The sequence below is a fragment of the Simochromis diagramma genome, unplaced genomic scaffold (genome assembly GCF_900408965.1).
Source record: "Simochromis diagramma unplaced genomic scaffold, fSimDia1.1 OVJJ01000302.1, whole genome shotgun sequence".
NCBI lineage: Eukaryota > Metazoa > Chordata > Actinopteri > Cichliformes > Cichlidae > Simochromis > Simochromis diagramma.
Window position 1 is genome coordinate 12,779,379 of NW_024386792.1, and position 18,807 is coordinate 12,798,185.

At 39.6% G+C, this 18,807-nt stretch overlaps 1 protein-coding gene across 1 annotated transcript; it reads left to right on the forward strand.

Annotated features, from left to right (window-relative positions):
- Positions 1-1,608: 1,608 nt before the first annotated feature.
- On the forward strand, positions 1,609-17,275 carry si:ch211-207j7.2. Its single transcript, XM_040024617.1, has 4 exons — positions 1,609-4,337; positions 8,560-11,011; positions 12,844-12,917; positions 14,370-17,275. The coding sequence occupies exons 2-4, from the start codon at positions 8,626-8,628 to the stop codon at positions 14,466-14,468; spliced, it is 2,559 nt and encodes an 852-aa protein (XP_039880551.1). The 5' UTR covers positions 1,609-4,337; positions 8,560-8,625; the 3' UTR covers positions 14,469-17,275.
- The last annotated feature ends 1,532 nt before the right edge of the window (positions 17,276-18,807 follow it).

The following is an 18,807-nucleotide window of genomic DNA, read 5'->3' on the forward strand; positions in this document are numbered from 1 at the left end:
ATTGCAGATTCAACCAAGTAGAAATATAATAAGCTCAAGAAGAGCTGTTATGTGGATTTGTAACCTTTGGACAGAGTTAAGCTAACTGGTCCCTGCCTCTTAAGCTAAGCTAAGCTAACAGGCTACAAGTTGAAGTAAGCATGTCAAACTATTACAAACTAGTTTAATAATCATAGTTATTTTCATGTCAGATGTATTTACTTAGGCTCTATAAGTATAGTGTTGAGGTATTTCTACTTTACCTAACTTTCGTCAAATGGTATTTTATGCTTGTACTTAAAACATATACTTGTACATTTTGGGGCTATTGAATTAACGTTGTATTTGTATACTTATCTGACTTTTGGTAATTTCTTCTTCTTCTTTTTAACGTCAAAAACATTTTAACATCATGAAGATCTGAGAATCCCTCACATACTGCATGGTTAAGACTGAACCAGTGACAAAAACGTGACGTATTACATGAGCATATTAGAGTCTCTAATGACCTCTGCTGAAAAAAAAAGTTAAATCTACTCCAAGTGTTTGAATAATCTTTGAAGGAGCTTTTTAACTTTGATTTAGAAAAGGCAAAGAAAATAAGACAGGAAAGCTGGGAGAAAGAGCAGGGGAAGGCATGCAGTAAATAGCCTCAGGCAGATTTAAAACCAGGTCTCTGCAATAGCCTTATGGCTATCGATCGTCTGCCCAATCTGTTCAGCTACACTGAAACCATCTGATTTTTAACCAAACTTTTTGTGTGGCAATATGTAATATTTCTAAAAATAGAAAAAAAAATTGATTTGATCACATGCAAGTCACAGACATGAGCAGAGGATATAATATTTAACTTTGTTGGTAACAATTTGTGCCTCTTGCACTACTGTCAAATTAATGAAGTGATCACCAACGTCAGTACTTCCTACAGTACATCCTGTTAATAAACATCTTCTCCATCTGGTGCATTTGTTCATTCATTAGCATGGTGCAATAATTAAAACACTGTTCATCACAATAATCTAGTTAATAATAAATGTAAAACAACAACCACCAAGAAGAAGTGGAACATTCAGATTTTGGTAGACAAGATTTACTGTGATAACAACAAAAATATATGCAATATTTAAAGTGTCATTTGAATATGTGCTGCTCACACATGTGTTTCTAAAATCTTCTGCAATGGTGAAGACAGAAAGGACGATTTTACTAAAAAAAACAAAAACTTTCAGTTCAGTGCCAACAGTTGTGCCCTTTTTATCTTAAGTTCCAACCAATGATTGCATGCATTGCTGCTGTTAATGTGTATTTGTAGAATTTTAAAATTGGTGAAAGAGTTCGTCAGCACCGACAGTCTGGCGTATATTGCTTTTAATGTTTAGCCTCAGCTCAATATCTACAGCAAACAAAGACAAAGTTCAAGTCTGGACATGATGTTCCAAGAAAAATAGCCACTCAAAATTCAGTTTAATGTGGATAAGAATCACAAAACTTTCCACTATTTCAAAATGTCTTTGATATCACAATAATGGAATCCACATTTAGATAACAGATAATGAACCTATCCTGTGTTGAAAAGGTGGATTTTTTTGATGCAGGTTTTTGTTATAAAAAGACAAGCCTGCTAATTGAATTCCAGTCTTGGTGAGAAAATAAAATAAATGAAAGGTTGGAGAATAAAAGGCAAACATTTAACCACAGAATGGAAAAACCTTCAAGAAACAGCTTGGTTGCTGTGTGTGCAGTCACTCTCATTTATTTGATGTGTGGGAGCCAGGCAGCTCCTCTAGTCTGTGAAAGATTGGTTCACCCACTGGATCAGCTGGTTCCTCATCATTTCGAGGGCAGCTGGGCTCTAGTCGCAGGCAGTCTCAATCACTCACCATCTATGGAGGCTCTGAGACGTCGAGACAGCATCACGATGTACTTCTCCAACTCCAGCGAAGCTTCAACATTGTCTTATACCCAGATCAACCGCTTTGGTGATCAATGCCAATACCTGCGGTACAACATCTCAGCTGAAGGCAGCACTTTTACCTTTGATGTGCAGAGTCGTTTCAGCCTCAGCATGTATTTCCTCCACACGTCCTGCCCAGACTGTGTGGTAATGAGGTGGCTTGTGAAGTCAAGCAGGAGGATTTCTACGGACTTGTACCTGCTGAGCAGAAGGAGGGAGGTGGAGCAGAAAGAGCTGGAAGAGTTCAGAGCTCAGCTGAAGTGTTATCAATTGCCTGAGCCTGTTGTGATGGATCCTACCAAGGAGCTTTGTCCAGAGCAGCCTGAGAACCAACCAACAGCAGCAGCAGCTCCTCAGGCTGAGGAGACAGTGGCTCAAAAGGCATAAAGGACACTGGCACATTGTAATCAGTTACTCAGAGAATTACTCTTACAGTGTTAGTAAGTTCTTCTTACAGACTGGATGTTTTTAACTTGATCAAAAGTTATACTTTAAACAACAGTTATATTTTTCATTGGAGGGAGATGTTGCGAGTAGATTAAATATTTGTTTTATTATGGACACCTTGGTATTTGCATTTATTGCCTATTAACTCTCAATTGAAGCTTTTGTAAGAATATATCTTGCTCCTTTTAGATTTCTAAAGGTAAAGTGATTTAGAGCATCTAGAGGGTATACTAGTGTTGACAAGATTGCAAAGTGCTAAAACAAGCTTGTCACTTAATGTTCTTTCATGAAAAGTTCAACTGATGCACAATTAAATTTCCCATTGCTGAATCCAGTAACCTCAGAGTTTTTGTACGTACAGTACAATATGACCTTATTTGGTCTGGAAAAAAATCTTTTAATACATCACCACCTAGTGTTTTTTTTTTCTGGCCAGTTTGTGTGGAAACCTGTGCTAAACTGACCTGTGACTAGGGACAGGAATTGATGCACTTTTACTGATACAGTACCAATGTTATTGTTTCTGCCACTGATTAGAATCAATACTGCATATTGATCTGGTTCTTTGTTGATTGCCTTACCAATTCTGACCCCGTTTTGTTTCAGGAGAGAAGTACACCTACATAGGTTTTTAGCATCTATAGCATTGCTTTATCACCTAAAATTCCCAAACAGAATAATGCCCAGTGCTAACTGTAGCATTAATTTCTCCATCAGCATCTAAAATAGGGAAACTGAGAGAATGATTGCATGACATTTGTTTGCATTTAAGCAAACCGATAAAGAAACGTTTCCCAGTGTTAGTCTGCTTGCCTATCGGTCCTGCTTATCGGTGCACTTGTGCTACAATTAGCTGATTTCAGTTCATGTCCCAGAGGAGTCCATAGCATGGATATGGGCATTACTTTTATTTTTATTGCACAGATCAGAGTGCGATGATAAAGTGAAAACCAGAATACAAACATGTGCATTATCCTCCTAACACAACTTCAGCTCTTTGCAAGCATCTGCACAGATAGCATGCTAACGCTAAGCCAGCCAAGAATCCAGAGCGACAATAAAGCTCAGTGAATGCTGACCCCAGCCCAGCAGCCACACCCTGAACTTCAGCAGCTGACAAACGCAGCGATGAGCAGTCAGGCTGGAGGCTCTGTTTATACTTGTTCATGTTTCTAAAGATGGTTTTCATCTTTGCTGTGTGTTCATACCTAAATACTGAGAGAAAGATTGTATGTGTGTCCTCATTAGGACAGGGACTTGGTTTTATTGGTTTGTGGGACTGTAAACTATGGGTTTATATTGTTTTGAGTAATGAAGCCAACACAGCACAACAAAGAAAGGAAATACCTTCAATATGCACAGAAATTTGGCCACGCAGCATGTAATCACTATGAAAGTCTTTAAGTCATTCCTGCAGTTTAACAAATTGGTGTGTGCCATCTGGCTTCATGGAAAGATAAAGATTCGTTTTAGTAGGATCTTTACCTTGAGGCCACTCTTGTTGTGATTTGGCACTATATAAACTGAATGAAATGTCTGTCTCTGCAGAGCACAGTCTATTTATTCATAAGGCTAACCAAGCCTACTCTTGTTAGCTAGTAGCTTAACACTATTGTCTTAAATGTGATGCAACTCCAATCCAGTCCAATAGGATTATTACTACATATTTTCAAATCCATGACAGCAGAGTAAGCCTGGAGCACATGTGTTTGAGCAGACTCTCATGCATATTTGTCCACGTATTAGTGATTGTGGGTGAATGAAATGCAAATGTGGGCGTGCACAATTGTTGGACTGATGGTGTTGGTGTGCACAAATGAGGAGAGCCGGGCTCTGAGGCATTGTGAGAGCCGAGAGCAGACAGAGTCCTGTTCTGCTGATTACACATCAGTGAATTGAAGCAAGACAAGTGTGTATTACACAGGAATCTATCATTTGGAGGGCATCTTCAAGTCAGGTATGTGCAACAGGTATGTGTAGCTGTATATTCAGTTCCTGTAGTATGTTCTTGTTGAGTAGGAAACTGCTCTAAATACATACATGAAATATTTTCTAGGGTAAGTAATTACCACTGGGAAAAAACAAACAAGCGTAGTACAGAAGTTTGGAGCAGCTGAGCCTATTGGGATCAATTTCTCAAATATGACACTTATGCCTGGAAAATGTTAAAAGAACATAGTCAGCAACTATTAGACAGCAACAACACTAGGGATGAATTTGGCTGCATTTATTCAAATTCATTTCAATTTTTTTGTCTAAAGTCGTTAGATCTTTAACAGTTTTAGGACATTGCTGACCACGAAAAGGAGGTTTATTTGTTTGAGCTGACACAGATGTTTTTTCCCCAATAATGATAATGATTATTCTGTTCTTTTGATAATGTAAGAGCCTTTGTGGATATAATGAACAAAACATAAGTCTGTTATGTAATTAAGTTTAATCCGCAACCTTACCTTTGGTAAAATTCTGCCAGATTCCTCTGAAAATAAAAAAAGAATCCAATAATCAATTGTCAGAGTTTATGCTTAGAGTGGTTAGATTACATCAACATGCCCCAGAATGAATGAGCAGCTTGTTTTACTACCGTAGCGTTGGAGGCTACAAAGTTTAAACCATTATAACAAATTTCTTTCTCGCTGTGGCAAAATGTTCCTTTTCATGCTCAATTTCACAATGAAGCTTAGTGTTGGGAACTCTCCGTTAGTAAGCGACTTATTATTCTGACTTTATGAATTTCATGAGTTTCTGTCAGTTATTCTGTAACATAGGTGGTAGAGTCATGTGTGCAGGTAACAGCTGAGCCTGTGTTTCTGTGTCTGATCAGTTAAAAAGCAGCATGCATAAACTGAGTTAATGACTGAGGTTATTGCTCATTTAGGCACAGTAATAACTCCGTGGGAATGCCAGTTACCCAAATCTCACTGCCCCCTCATTACAAAACAGCCGGTCTGACGTTAGCCAAGGTACATTTCATAATGGGCACTGAATAGGGCATTCAGTGAACACGCTAATAAGCTGCTTATTAAACTGGTATATGAAACAAAACAAATAATGTTCTGGCTTGAAATCTTTTTACATTTCGGAAACAAGAAAGAAACCTTGAGTTAGTATGTGTGTCTTAGCTGGAAGCTGATAATAATGTTAGCCCAGATACATCAAACGCAGCTGGAGATTGGCTTCCCAAACCAGTTTCTGTCTTATCTCTCATATCTCACTGTTTCCTCTCCCTGATCTCATACTAATTTACCCGCACTAGGCTACATTGTTCTGCTGTTGCATCCACATGTTCAGCCAGTATGCCACAGCGATCCCCATTCTTCCCACCGTGTCATGCTGTCACTCCTTATAATCTGTACACGAAGGGGGTGTACCTCATTTGTCCGTCCGTCCCAGTTCATCAAAGACCATTGATCCCCAGTGCTGTGGTCTACATTCCCCTAATGATCAGTCACAGTTGGAGTCCAGCCTAGTCAGAATGGCTTGGAAGTGATAATAGTGATGGGAAAGGGAGTTTTTCAGAACGCAAGCTGAACAAGAGATGACAGTGTTTGTGTGTGTGTGTGTGTGTGTGTGTGTGTGTGTGTGTGTGTGTGTGTGTGTGTGTGTGTGTGTGTGAGAGAGAGAGAGAGAGAGAGAGAGGGAAAGAAAGAAAGAAAGAAAGAAAGAAAGAAAGAAAGAAAGAAAGAAAGAAAAAGCAATAATACAGATTCAGGGCAAGCTTGAAATACAGGAGTGTGTATTAAAGAAAAAGAGATATTGGATGAGTTGGACTCCACTTTAGTCAGTATATCCTGCAGACAATCCTATTGTCTGCATGTGTGTGTGTGTGTGTGTGTGTGTGTGTGTGTGTGTGTGTGTGTGTGTGTGTGTGTGTGTTACTGAGCCATTTCCCAGCCTGTAAGCTGATTAAAGAAAAGGTGTGCTCAGCAGAAAACTTTAGTTAGGCTCTGCACATGGAGCAGAGTAGTTGCCACCTTACAGCCAAAGTCAGGCACAGCTTTATAAACACCCTGCGTGTCATATAATAACATAAGCGCACTAAAGCTGCCGTTAAAGAGAGAGAAAAGGAATGCAGTACACTTTAACTGGATTTGCAGTGCTCTAATCCAACACAGTTATTTAAGCATATACAGAAGACAGTAACAAATTAAAAGAGATACTAGTCCGCCATGCGCCCCAGAACAGTTTTAGTGATCTTTGCTCAGATGTCTGGATTCATACAATAAAAACTTCCAGTGCACATAAATGATATAAAGATGGTCTTCATTTATTATTCGTTGTGCAAAACTATATATCTGAGAGCAGATGTATGGGCTCAAATTGTGGTCATAAATATTTTGTACTTGTAAATCAGGATTTGTATGTGTAAAAAGAATTTGTGTGTGTGTAAAAAAGATTTGTGTGTGTAAAAAGAATTTGTGTGTGTGTAAAAAAGATTTGTGTGTGGACTTAGCCAAAAAATCTGTGAGAAAGTCTGCACTCAAGTTTCAAGTTACAAGTACGAATTTTGACCCTATTTTTCTTCCTTTGATCTGATTGGCCAATGTCATGTCAATCACAAATGTAACTATCCAATCAGAGAACAGATGGGTTTGGCTGTCGGAGGGGTGCTTTTTTGAACTGTAGGTCCTTGAAGGGAATAAATGCCCTTTTACATGCCAACCCAGCGTTTTCCTTCATCACCACAAAGGAAAACAGTCTGTGGTAGTCTGAGTTTTGTGATTTTTTTGTCACAGGTTTACGTGCTTAATACAGGGACCTCCTGAACCTTTTCAACAGCTCTGCGAACCTCCGGCGGTGCGGGGGGGGGGGGGGCAATGTTGTGGAAATGACAGTCTTCACTAGTGGGGGTACTTACAAAGCTTTCCTTCGTTATGAATTAGCATACATGTTTTTATTGAACATTTGAAGAACCAGCAAAAAAAACAGAAACTCTTATGGAGGACATAAAGTCAGAGATAGAAACGACAAGGAGCAGGTGCATCTAGTACAGGTACAGCTGCTGCAAAAACCCACAGAGTTCAGCAGCCAGCGCAACAAATTCTGGATCCTTGGCTTTTAGTTAGCAGTTAGCATTAGCAGCACATGCTGCGTCTGATGTGAAAGGACCTTTATGCTGCGCACTGTGACTCACAGCAATGGTCCCGGGTCAGCCCTGACATTGTGTTAAACTAATCCTAAAGTAATAATGGTATTTCTAACCACTGATATACCACAACTTTATCCTTTCAACATCTGCTGAAAGTTAGGGGACCTAGCTTCTATCGGATATTTATATAGAGATCCTCAAGCTTCAAACTGTATTTACCCTTCAAGGACCCACAGTTCAAAAAAGCACCCCTCCACAGCAAAACCCATCTGTTCTTTGATTAGATAGGTAAATTTGTGATTGACATGACATTGGCCAATCAGATCAAAGGAAGAAAAATAGAGTCAAAATTCGTACTTGTAACTTGAAACTTGAGTGCAGACTTTCTCACATAGTTTTTTGGCTGAGTCCACACACAAATCTTTTTTACACACACAAATTCTTTTTACACATACAAATCCTGATTTACAAGTACAAAACTGATTTACAAGTACAAAATATTTATGACCACAATTTGCGCCCATACAGATGAGTGCAATGAGTTCTGAGGACTGCAGCGTCATCTGATTCATCCTCATTTTCATACTCGTATGGCCTGTTTTTAGATGTCATCACTTCAAGTATATTCCATTTTTTCTTTCATTTGTTTCCCACTTGCATAATAATGAACATATATATATATTTTTTTTAAAAACCTTTATACCATTATTTTTTAAAACCTCTGATAGCTGAAAGGGAAACAGAAGCTGACATTATCTTTTAAAAACAACAAATCCTGCTATGCAAATGCCAAGTGTCCTAACATGTTTTTTTCCCTCTTAACAATTATTTAAAAATGTTCTTTCTTGTCTGTTCGCTGTAGTATTTCAACAGAGATGAGAAAGAGTTATGAAAATACAAATGAAAACAAGTCAGTATAGCCCTCAGCGTTTCGCACAGTGAAAATAGACAATGATTCATTGCAGCAGTAATATGAATGAGTTGTTTGAAATGCTCTAAAATATTAGTGTATGAAATAAACAATGCTAAACAATGTTAATCACTCTGCCATTCCCCTCTCCTCCATCTGTGCTCTTTTGCTTTCATTCAGACTGACTGGCTGGAGGCCAAACAACCTGACTGCTCCAAACACTTCTACATCAGCAAACCTGTCACCATGGCAACAAGACCCACGGCCTGGCAGGAGCAGTGCCCTGTCAACTTACTTGACGAGTCGGTCAATGAGTCTTGGGCGAGGGGTGACAACTTCCCTCTGAAAGGCTTAAAGGCACCCAAGGCAGAACCCGAGGAGGATATAGACACCCTGGAGCCTGATGCTCAGGTCAATACTCAGCGGGAGAAAGAGACTATCTCAAAAATCAAAACAGCTGATGCGACTAAAATGGAAAATGAAGGAGCTGCGAGAATAAGGGAGACAGAGGAAGCAGTGATGGGATCAGAGCAAGTTCCTAAAAACCTATCGGGAGGACTAAAGACTCAAGAGGAACCTGAAGTTGAGTTATGCGAGGAAGTTTTCCCACCTACACCTTCCTTGGGTGCCTTATCAGCAGGAGTACACCGTGACAAAGAGGGCTTTTCCAGCCCTGAGGGTGAGGTGGCAGAGTGTATCAGTGATGTTGATGTCATTTCAGACCCAACAGAAGACATTACTTCTTTAGAAAGCCAGAATAGTCGAGAATGGTTAAAGGCATCTCAGATGACTGAACCAGCTGATCAGAAGACATATAAACCATCTGTAACAGATGTAATAAGTACCGGTATAGTGGAAAATAATGTGTTACGACCTGCTCACCCTTCTTGCTCTGGCATTAACATTACAGATGACGCTCATACTGTGAGTTCCCCTCCTTTTGCAGATGAAAGTGAGGAAGAAGAGGAAGTGGGCATTGCTATTATGGAACTGAACACATTAAATATCAACAGCAAGTCTTTCCAACCTTTATATTTAGCTTCCACTAATCAAGAGACAGACTCAGCTTTGCATGCAAAACCCTCAGATAAACACCAGGAGGGGCTGTTGTTAAAGAACCAACGTGAACCTGCCCTCAGAGGTGTAAACCAGGAAGCAGGACAACAGGTGCCTGGCCAGGGATCTCCACCTTTGTCGACCGTTGCCATGGAGCCGTCCAATCCAGGTGGGGCTGCTTCTGCTACAGGCTTTGCTTGCGTTGTTGCTGTGAGAGAAAGGCACAGCAGGGCGGGGGAAAGAACAGAGGGAGAAAATGAGCAAACAGGTGGGGAGGAAGGGCAGAAAGAGAGCGGACTTAAAAGGAACAAGCCAGCTGGGCAGCAACACAGCGGGGGACTGTTGAGATATTCACAAACAGTCCAAATACAAGAGCCAGAGATAGAAAAATATAGCTGTGGTGTGTCTCTGAAGCACAGCAACCACACCAGGATGGAGAATGACTCATGTGACGATAGCCAGAGTGACAGTGGAGTATCAGCTGATTTCTCCCCGTCCAACACTTTGGAGAGCTCTCCATCAACTGTATCCAGAGAGACTCCCATTGAGAGGGAGATCCGAAGGTCTATAGAGCGGGAACATAGCCTGAGAAGATCCAGAGGGCTTCCAAATCTACGCATCACTCCAGAGTATGTAGAGGTTCCCTTAAGAAAAACTGTTCTTTCCAATTCAGTAGCTGCGAAGACTGAGTGGTGTCAGGACAAAGATAGAGAGTTTGCTGGCAAAAAGATGCTGTATGAGATTCAAACGGAGACCCAGAGGGAGCAGGATCTGGTCAAGCTTGGGAAAATTCCAGGTTTTTATGATAAAGGCACAGTCCGACAAATAAGGGAGAAGAAACAGATCTATGAGACCTTTCAGACACCCAGTGACTCAACTTTTACAGCCTCAACCAGTCACAGGGCCCCATCGGTTTCTTCTGTCAGCAATGGTTCAACTCCCAAGAACCAGGAAGACATCTCATCACAGGTGTCCACCACAGAAGACACACGTGTCGAGAAGAGACACAGTTTGGATCTTCTTAGCCCGACACAGACCCCAAACTCTCCCATAGGACGGAGTGTAACCAAAAACACTCTTCAAGGACCGGGTATCTCACAGGGGACAAGTCGACAAGTCATAATCTTAGAGAACAACCTGAAGAACACAACACCGAAGAAACACCAAGACAAATCAGAGGGTATTACTGTTGTCGACTCTGGAAGTCCTTACATCTTATTGTCACAGAAAGGAGGGAATGAAAAAGTAACAGAAAAAAGACAAGAAAAGGAGGAGGTGGAGGATTTAGTACCCAAGGAGAACCCCTTTTTCAAGCTGCGCTCTTCAAATAATTTAGTGAAAGTGAAGGAGGATATCCAGGAGGCCCAGAAGAGGGAGAAGGAGCTTCGCAAGCAGAGGATTAGTCTGTATGGGGGCAGTGGTGGTGTTGGTGGTACACAAGGACAAGGAGGGGGAGAAAGAGAGGGAGGAAGGCCAGTCAGCATGGAGTTAAAGAGTCCCGTGCTGTCATTAAACGGACTGTCCGTTGCTGACGCACCTGGGTCATCATCCAAAGGAGAAACTGGACCCTCAGCAGGTTAGTGTAGGCCTGTGTTGGTCTCTGGGTGAGCATGTGTGTAAGGGTGTAATTGATTCTGTTTGTGCCCGCCAGCTCACATAGGCTGGTGTGTGTGTATGACTGGTTGAGCGTGGGTGTGTGTGTCATTTTTATATCCGCGGCTAGATGATGAAAACCCCCTGAAACAGCTCAGTGAGCACATTATTTAATTTTCCTTATGGTCAGTGGAAAACCTCAAAACAGCTTTCGAATCTACTGTTAGCTATTATGAGCAATAACTTTGCACCGGAGCCCATAAGCTGGCCGGCCAGAAAATAAAATTCTGTAACTCAACAAAAAATGTAGCACCTAACCTGTCATATTAATTGTGAAAAGCTGAGGCAGGGAAAAACCTGGCTCATATTTCAACGCTATTGTGTCAGGGAAGAAAGGAGCTGGCTGAAAGAGTCCAATCTGGGAATTAAGTCCGAAATCAGCATTCAAAAAGTGGATATAATCTGATACAGAGTTTGTGCATGTGTGTGCGTGTGTGTAGACTATTGCTGCCTATAGTGTATCTCTGGGAAATTTTGTTTGCCTGTATTATACAGTAGTGATTTCCAGGTGGGGTACTTGCTATTGTGTCAGCAATCCAGGGATCTTTATATGCTTGGTTTAAATAGTCAGGTAAGAAAATGGGCTAAATAGTTTAAATAATAAGTTAGTGACCTTAAATAAAGGGAGAAAAACAACTGCTAAATAGCCAATTTAGCCAAAGATAAATAGCTGAAATCAATACAGTTACAATAAAGATGAAACATATATTCATATATTTATAGATATTTATATTTTTATATTATTTTTAAAGATATGGGTTTCGGTAGAGAGTTTAGTTTTGAGCTATATATATGTCTGTAACGTACATCTATACTATTAGATTGGTGGATATTCATATTAAACATAGTTTGAGTTAGTAACGTTAGCTTATAGCTTTAGCTAAGATGAAAGCTAAGGTTAGCTTAAAGCTTTTCCACCTGAGCCAAAATTTCAGGCTCCTCTGAACGCTTGATTTCAAACTTCTGTTTTTCCTTCTCCAGCTCTGCATGATGTTAAAAACAGGATACTGTTATATGGTCATTTCAAAACCAGCCCTGGCAGTGAGCATCGCCCTGCTAACAGAAGGCTCAAACCTTCTCTTGGGGCAAAGATTAAGATAGAGAATAAGGATTATTTTGAACTGTGAATGATGCAAAGCTACTCCAGTAGAGTCCAAGAATAAAAATATGAATAACACAAGTAGAGATTTATAAAAACAGTGCTTAATAATTCAAATTACAAACACTTGATACATGATTTTGAAGGGCATTTTGAAAGAGTGCTTGGCTGTGATACATCAGAAAAAAAAGACTGGGAGGCGTTGCTCTACAGTATGTTTCAGTGTGTTTTTTTGTCTGTGTTGTGTTGCCATGAAGGCTGATTTGTGATTACGTCAGAATGAATGAGTTAAAACATTGTTGGTTTAACAATGAGTGACATAAATTGACCAGGGTGTGTCCACAAAGCACGCCGGACAGTAACTGAAGGTTGTGCAAAGTGCAGCTGCATATTGCTTTACACATCAGGCTTTATTGCCCTTCTGTTTCTTAATTACCGCTGCCTGCTTTTAGTTTCTGTTTCTCCACGTTCATGTACAGATTTCTTTCCGTCTGTTCCCTCTGCAATCCTCTGTCTCTTCTCATTTCTCTCTGCTGCCTCACGATGTTCAATCTTAATTTGATTCAGTGTTCACACTGTGGTGCTCAAACAACATCACAGGGGCACTTCTCCCTCACTGCTGTTCTTTCTTCATCTGCTTTTCTCTTCTCTTCCAGCACGCCTGTCAGTCAGCAAGTCATTTGTGTGGCCCCCGGTCCAGGCTGAAGACGAGAAGATTAACCGGCCAGAGGTGTGTCAGTGTTACAGCTCATCCGTCAAACTATTGATTTTTAGAGTTTGTATAAATTTTACCATGTGGTACTTAATAAAACTTCGCAGTGAGTTTTATTAAGTACTTTCGACTCTAAATTTTAACGTGCCAACCTCACCCCTCTAGTACACTTGGCATAGGACATGAAAATGTAGGCAAATCGCCATCCTGAGTCTCCCTGGAATGCAGACAAGAAGATATCAGGTTCCAAAATAATGATGCTTTGTTAGCTCTACATTTGACTTGCAATGTCGCATTAAGATGAGCTTTCAGGCAGGTGAATTAAAGGAAGATCCAACATAGAGTGTTCTTGTACGATGCTGGTCAACCAAGTGCCACGAGACCAGAGTCAATGGGTTTTGGAATTTATTGCACAAGAATTAAAGTCATAAAATGTCCTAAAGGTCTCAGCTACACCACGTCCAATCAGGAAATAAATTAAGATATCTTAAAACAACTTTTTATTGATTAGCTGTGATCATTTCCATCAGAGAGGCTAAGTGGAGTCAAATAAATCCAGCAAAATTCCTCCCACAGCTTAACAGCTTCCCCTTTTCCCCATTTTCCTTTAATTTGTCACGCATCTGTCTGTTTAAAACTGCTCTGGACTGTAATGTGTCAAATGGAGAAAGTCTTGTGGGAGGATGTCAGCATCTCTTTTGCACCAAATATGGGACGCAAATATCTGATAACATGCTGAACACACAGTGAGGCTCTTATCTTTATAGATAAGGGATGAAGGCAAACAGCCCTGAGACTGAGAGAGAGCAAGAGAGTGTGTGTATGTGCGCACACTTGAGCAGTCAATAGCAGGCAAAGAGGAAAGTCAATTGACAATCCCACTGATTTGTGTTACCTTCCTTGTGGGTCTTGCATCTCTTTGATACTCTGGTATCTCTGATTAAAGCGGAGTGCTGCTTCGTGGCTTGAGCTGTTTAATTCAGTTTGGCATTGATGTGCTGGGGTTTAGCTGCATGGTTCAGTCTGACATTAGCAGAGTTTTGCCCTCTTTCCTCTCACTTCCTCATAGCCCCTCCCTCTCTTTCTCTCTCTGCTGGTTGATTATCTGTGCACAGACCTAGTTCCTGATTAAAGTTCAGAGATACATGAAGGATTGCAGGGCAAATTGGCCTCACTTGTTGACTTAGTCATACAGAACATGGCCTTGGATCACAGTCGCATTAACCTCCCTTTGACTTACAGAGCTAATGATGCTCATCCAAAGATATGTCCTCAAGAGGAAGCAAATTCATCCCTTTCTTTTCTTTTCGCTCCCTCCGTGTTGGCTTTTTGGTTTGGTCTCCCACTCCAACATACTTTTGAATTCTCTTTCTTTTTCTGCTCCTACTCTTCCAATTTACTGCCTGCCTCTTCTTTTACCATGCAATCACCACTTACTCCTGTTCACTTTTTGTTCTCCTTTTCATTCAGCTCCCCCAGAGTCCTCGTACCCCTAGACAGAAGTCTCCTCTAGTGCTGCGCTGGGAATCAGGTCTGATCAATGGACACAACAACAAGGACTTGGACTGAGAAAGGTCTTTTTACAGAGACCTGCAGACGGGAATGAGGAACAACGATGAAGAAGAAGAAGGAGGGAACGTGGAGTGAGAAAGAGGTCAGGGATTGAGGCTAGAAAAGGGGTCGGGAGTATTGGGAGCAAGGAACATGATTTGTGGTGGACTAAAAAAAACCCTGAAGAGTCCTTCAGCAAAGAAGAGATGTGAATGGAGAACGTGGGGCACCTATAAGTACATAAGCTCATGGCCTGCTTCAGGTGCTGAAAACCCTTAAGACTAATGAATGTAAAAAGACAATAAAAATAAAAATAATATGTGGGAGAAAAGAAGAATTTAGGAGATTTTCAAACAATCAGGTACTCCTTCATCTGTGGATTTCTTATGTTTTGAAAAAACAATGTGTCATCAAGAGTCTTATGTGCTTAACAATATCTACATAGAGGAAATAATTTAGTTTATCACACATGTAAACACCTTATGCAATCTGATACAACAGCCATGTAATAAACCCTATCTTTGCCTAGCTCTGCCTCCTGACTTTTTATTGACTCTGTCAGAATGCTGTTGGTTTTTTTTTATTGAACTCTTTGGCCATTTTGAAGATTGCAGTTAGAGACCAGTGATATTTGATTGCATTATAAAATAATTACTTCAGCAATATATTTCCAATGACTAATCTTGAGCTAATCTACATGGCCACTCTACTGGGAACTCAGGATTTGCTGGGATTTTTTTTGCTGAGAACAGAATTTTCCAGTTCTACCATGGTTATCCAATACCCTTCAGAACACTGGAGCTTAATCATTCTCTCGACCCTTGACGAGTTCAAAGTACTGATAAAATATTATGTAACCGAAGAGTGCAAACTGCTATTCTGAATTTAGATTTCATATTTTGTACAAGTTGTGCCTCCTTGGTTTTAATGTGCTCAAGTTTTCTGTTTTTATGTGATTGATTTTAATTTCCTTTTCATCTTTTTTAATTGAATCCTTGATTGAAAATATGCAAGCAATATAAATGAGCACCTCTCAGTGATAATTTGTTACAGGTTTATAGTATTTGATTACAAACCCAAGGGGTTCCTAGTAAATTGCTAACTAAAAAATGTAGTGTGCATAGACCAGTGATCTGAGTCAGAGGTGGACTGAAACAATAAGCCTACCCAGACAACAGTGCTTGCAAACCAACAGACTTCTAATTTCAACACTATGTTGTGTTTTGAATGGGCTGTTGTAATATCAGAGTGTCATTTTGTGATTATTGTGTCCAGGTTTGACTTTAATGATATTATTGTAATTGTCCTTTATCATCTTATGGCACTGAAGATACAAGTGAAGGGAGGTGTAGCCTGGGTCTGAATCCCAGCTGTCAAATCTCACAGTTATTGTCAATACAGGTACACAGCGCCAACCTTGGTGCTATTTGTTCACTATTTACATAGGATAAAAGTCATTCAGTTTACAAAAGCAAATATTTGGCACTAACAAACCTCAACGCTGAGTTATTAAGGTATGCTGAGCCCTTAATGAGCCTTTAAACACTCAGGAATACATCAAACAGAGCACGTACTACACAGATGTAAGTCCAGACATCAGAAATTTTAAGGCCAAAATGACCCTTAGGCCACAGGTAAAAATATCTACGACATTCCTCCAGCAATCTATTTTATTGCACCAAATATCTCACTCACATATTATTTTTCTTGTTACTATTCATGAATAAGTACTGGAAGCTGAATTTAAGGGCAAAAAAAGCACGTTTATAAAAAGTAGAAAGTTGTGAGTTTGTGAGCTGAATTATGACATAAAAGTCATTCACTGATGAGAGAACAGTGGAAAGAAAAATACTCAAATACATGCTCAAATACAGGTGTTCATTGTTCTACATGTGCATGTAAATTAGTCTGTATTTCATACAAAACTTGTTCAAATTAAAGGGATTAACTGGTAAAGTGTCACGGTTAGCTGCTGTTTTAAGAATTTACCTGTCTTATAGGAATGCTTGGACTTTTCCATTCATTTAAAAGGCCATTTTCTTTCCCACATTACCCTCATTATTCTTTGCATGTTTAAATCTGTGAAATACAATTTTAAAAATCTGTGAACGTTACCCTCTGTACTGCTCATCTATTCTACTGCGTTCATCTTCTTAACCCGACATGCCTCATAAATGCCAAAGAACTTCTGGGTTTGGAAGATCTTTTCTTGAATTAAGCAGCACGACTGCCCTGGTGGACCTTCCTGTGGGTGTATATGAGTGTAGATGAGCTGAGATCATGCTTTAGTGACCTTCCAGTCTCCTTTAAATAATTTATCACCTCATTCTGACTGGACGCAGCCCAGTGACATTGTGGGCACATTATTATGGTGGAGCCACGGGAACTAAAGTGCTCAAAATTATTAATAAGTTCAACTTCTCACTGTGCTGCACAACGCTGGAAGAAACTACCTGATGTTCTTTGGAATGTCTCAATCATCTGTACATTATTAAATCATAACATTAAAAAAGTTCTCAAGTGCTTTTCAGTAATATTTTTCAATCTGGATGGTGATATATAGCCATTAATATTACTTATTATTTTAATCTATGTGTTGTTTTCGTTCTTTAAAGTGCTTTTCTTGTTTTTAAATTTAGTGATCAAACTTTCTTTATTATAAATCTTTCTTTCACTCTTCTATATGTTATTTTGTTAAGTATAATTATTTCACCTTTATACTTTATTCTAGTTTTTATTATCATTATAAATCTTATTTATTTTTAATTTTGGCCTCTTTACCATTTCTTGTCCTTACAGGATTTAGACTTTATAAACATATATTTGAATTAACGCATCATGTGTGTTAATTAATTCTTTTTTTGCAGTATGCTCATTCTGCCTTGGTGTACGGAAGGCACTCCACAAATAAAACCTTGCATTGCTTTGGCAACTTTCCTTGTTTTGCCATGTTGCCAAGCTGTTCTGGCGTATCACCAAAGGCTATGGTATTGAACTGAGGAGAAAACCTCCTACAAGATCAAAGATCAACACTATAATTAGATTTGTAAAACACAGTTTGCTTTGCTACCTCAGAATAAAAAGTAAACCATCAAAGATGTTTCTCTCTATGTTATGTGAAAGCGTCAAAGCCGGCCAGGCAAGTTTCATTTTACATTTTATCAGTCATTCTGATATGTAATCTGACTTTTTCGAAGTTGTGCTGCATACCCGTGTATCACAAGCTCATTATCAAGTCATTTCCATGATATTTCTTTATCTCTGGCTTCCAAAGTCCTCTTGGCACAAAGTCATCGTGGCAGCATTGTGTGAGACAGTCCATGTTTAGAGGATTAGTCACTGCTCTTGTAATAACTCTTTGTCAAGAGGACAAAAGTATAAGAAGACATGAAGGGCATTATGAGCTATTTACCTTGTAAGAATTTGCTGCTTTATGCCCTTTAAACAAAAGTTTTTACATTTTGCCATTCATAGTTTTAGACTATGTCAAGTTTTCACACAAAATGCGATTAACTTATAGAACTGTTGGAAATAAACCCAGCCAATACTACATGGAGTGAACTTAGTCTAGACTAGCAACAACAATATTCCAGCTGTTTTAAAGCAAATCTATGTATTTAGTTCTTTATTAGCTCATCCAGCCAAATGACCCATACGCTCATGCCACAGCAAGGCCTTTAATAGAAGCCGTGGATTTAATCAAACATGCACACAAGGATCACCAAATGGGTTTTCAACCAAACTGCCCTTAAGATCAAAGTAAAATTTGTAATTGTACTGACAATAACAATAATAGATTCCACCTTTGCCTCGTCTTTTCTTAACAGCCCCTGTGGCTGTAGTCATGGAAAACATGAACTTACCTGAGTAGGATTATCCAGTGGGCATGGGTCCATGCACAGTTTGGGCCCACTCAATAAGCAAATTCTCTTAAACTTGAGATCTTGAAATCATATATTATTTTTTTTTAAAAAACATAGATATATTTCTTTATCATAAGAAAATTATATCATGGGTACAGTTGTTTGTATTTCATCTGCCTCTTTTTCCAGTTTACTTTAAAGGTGCTGAACACTTTAGCAGCAGCTCACAGTCACTGTGGACATCACCTGAGACTTTGGTTGGAGCAAGAGCTGCTAAGTAATGACTCTGGTTGGAGTGAAATGAAGAGGCCAGCCTGCCCTCATCAGTGGAAGTCCTTCTGCCCTTCACAACTGTAGGAATAAATATCCGGGGAGTATTTCTCTCTTTGTTTATTCCCTTTCTAAGTGGATCCCAAAATGCTGCTTTTTAAAAGAAAAGCTCTCTGAGGTCTACTTGCACATGAATAATTGTTTCAACACTTGAGGCTGTGAAC

Bases quoted from the DNA above. Each gene is read 5' to 3' on its own strand.
- si:ch211-207j7.2 (XM_040024617.1), top strand. From the start codon at position 8,626: ATGGCAACAAGACCCACGGCCTGGCAGGAGCAGTGCCCTGTCAACTTA. The intron at 11,012-12,843 runs GTTAGTGTAGGC...CTTCTCTTCCAG, and splicing joins AGAAACTGGACCCTCAGCAG to CACGCCTGTCAGTCAGCAAG. The intron at 12,918-14,369 runs GTGTGTCAGTGT...CTTTTCATTCAG, and splicing joins AGAAGATTAACCGGCCAGAG to CTCCCCCAGAGTCCTCGTAC.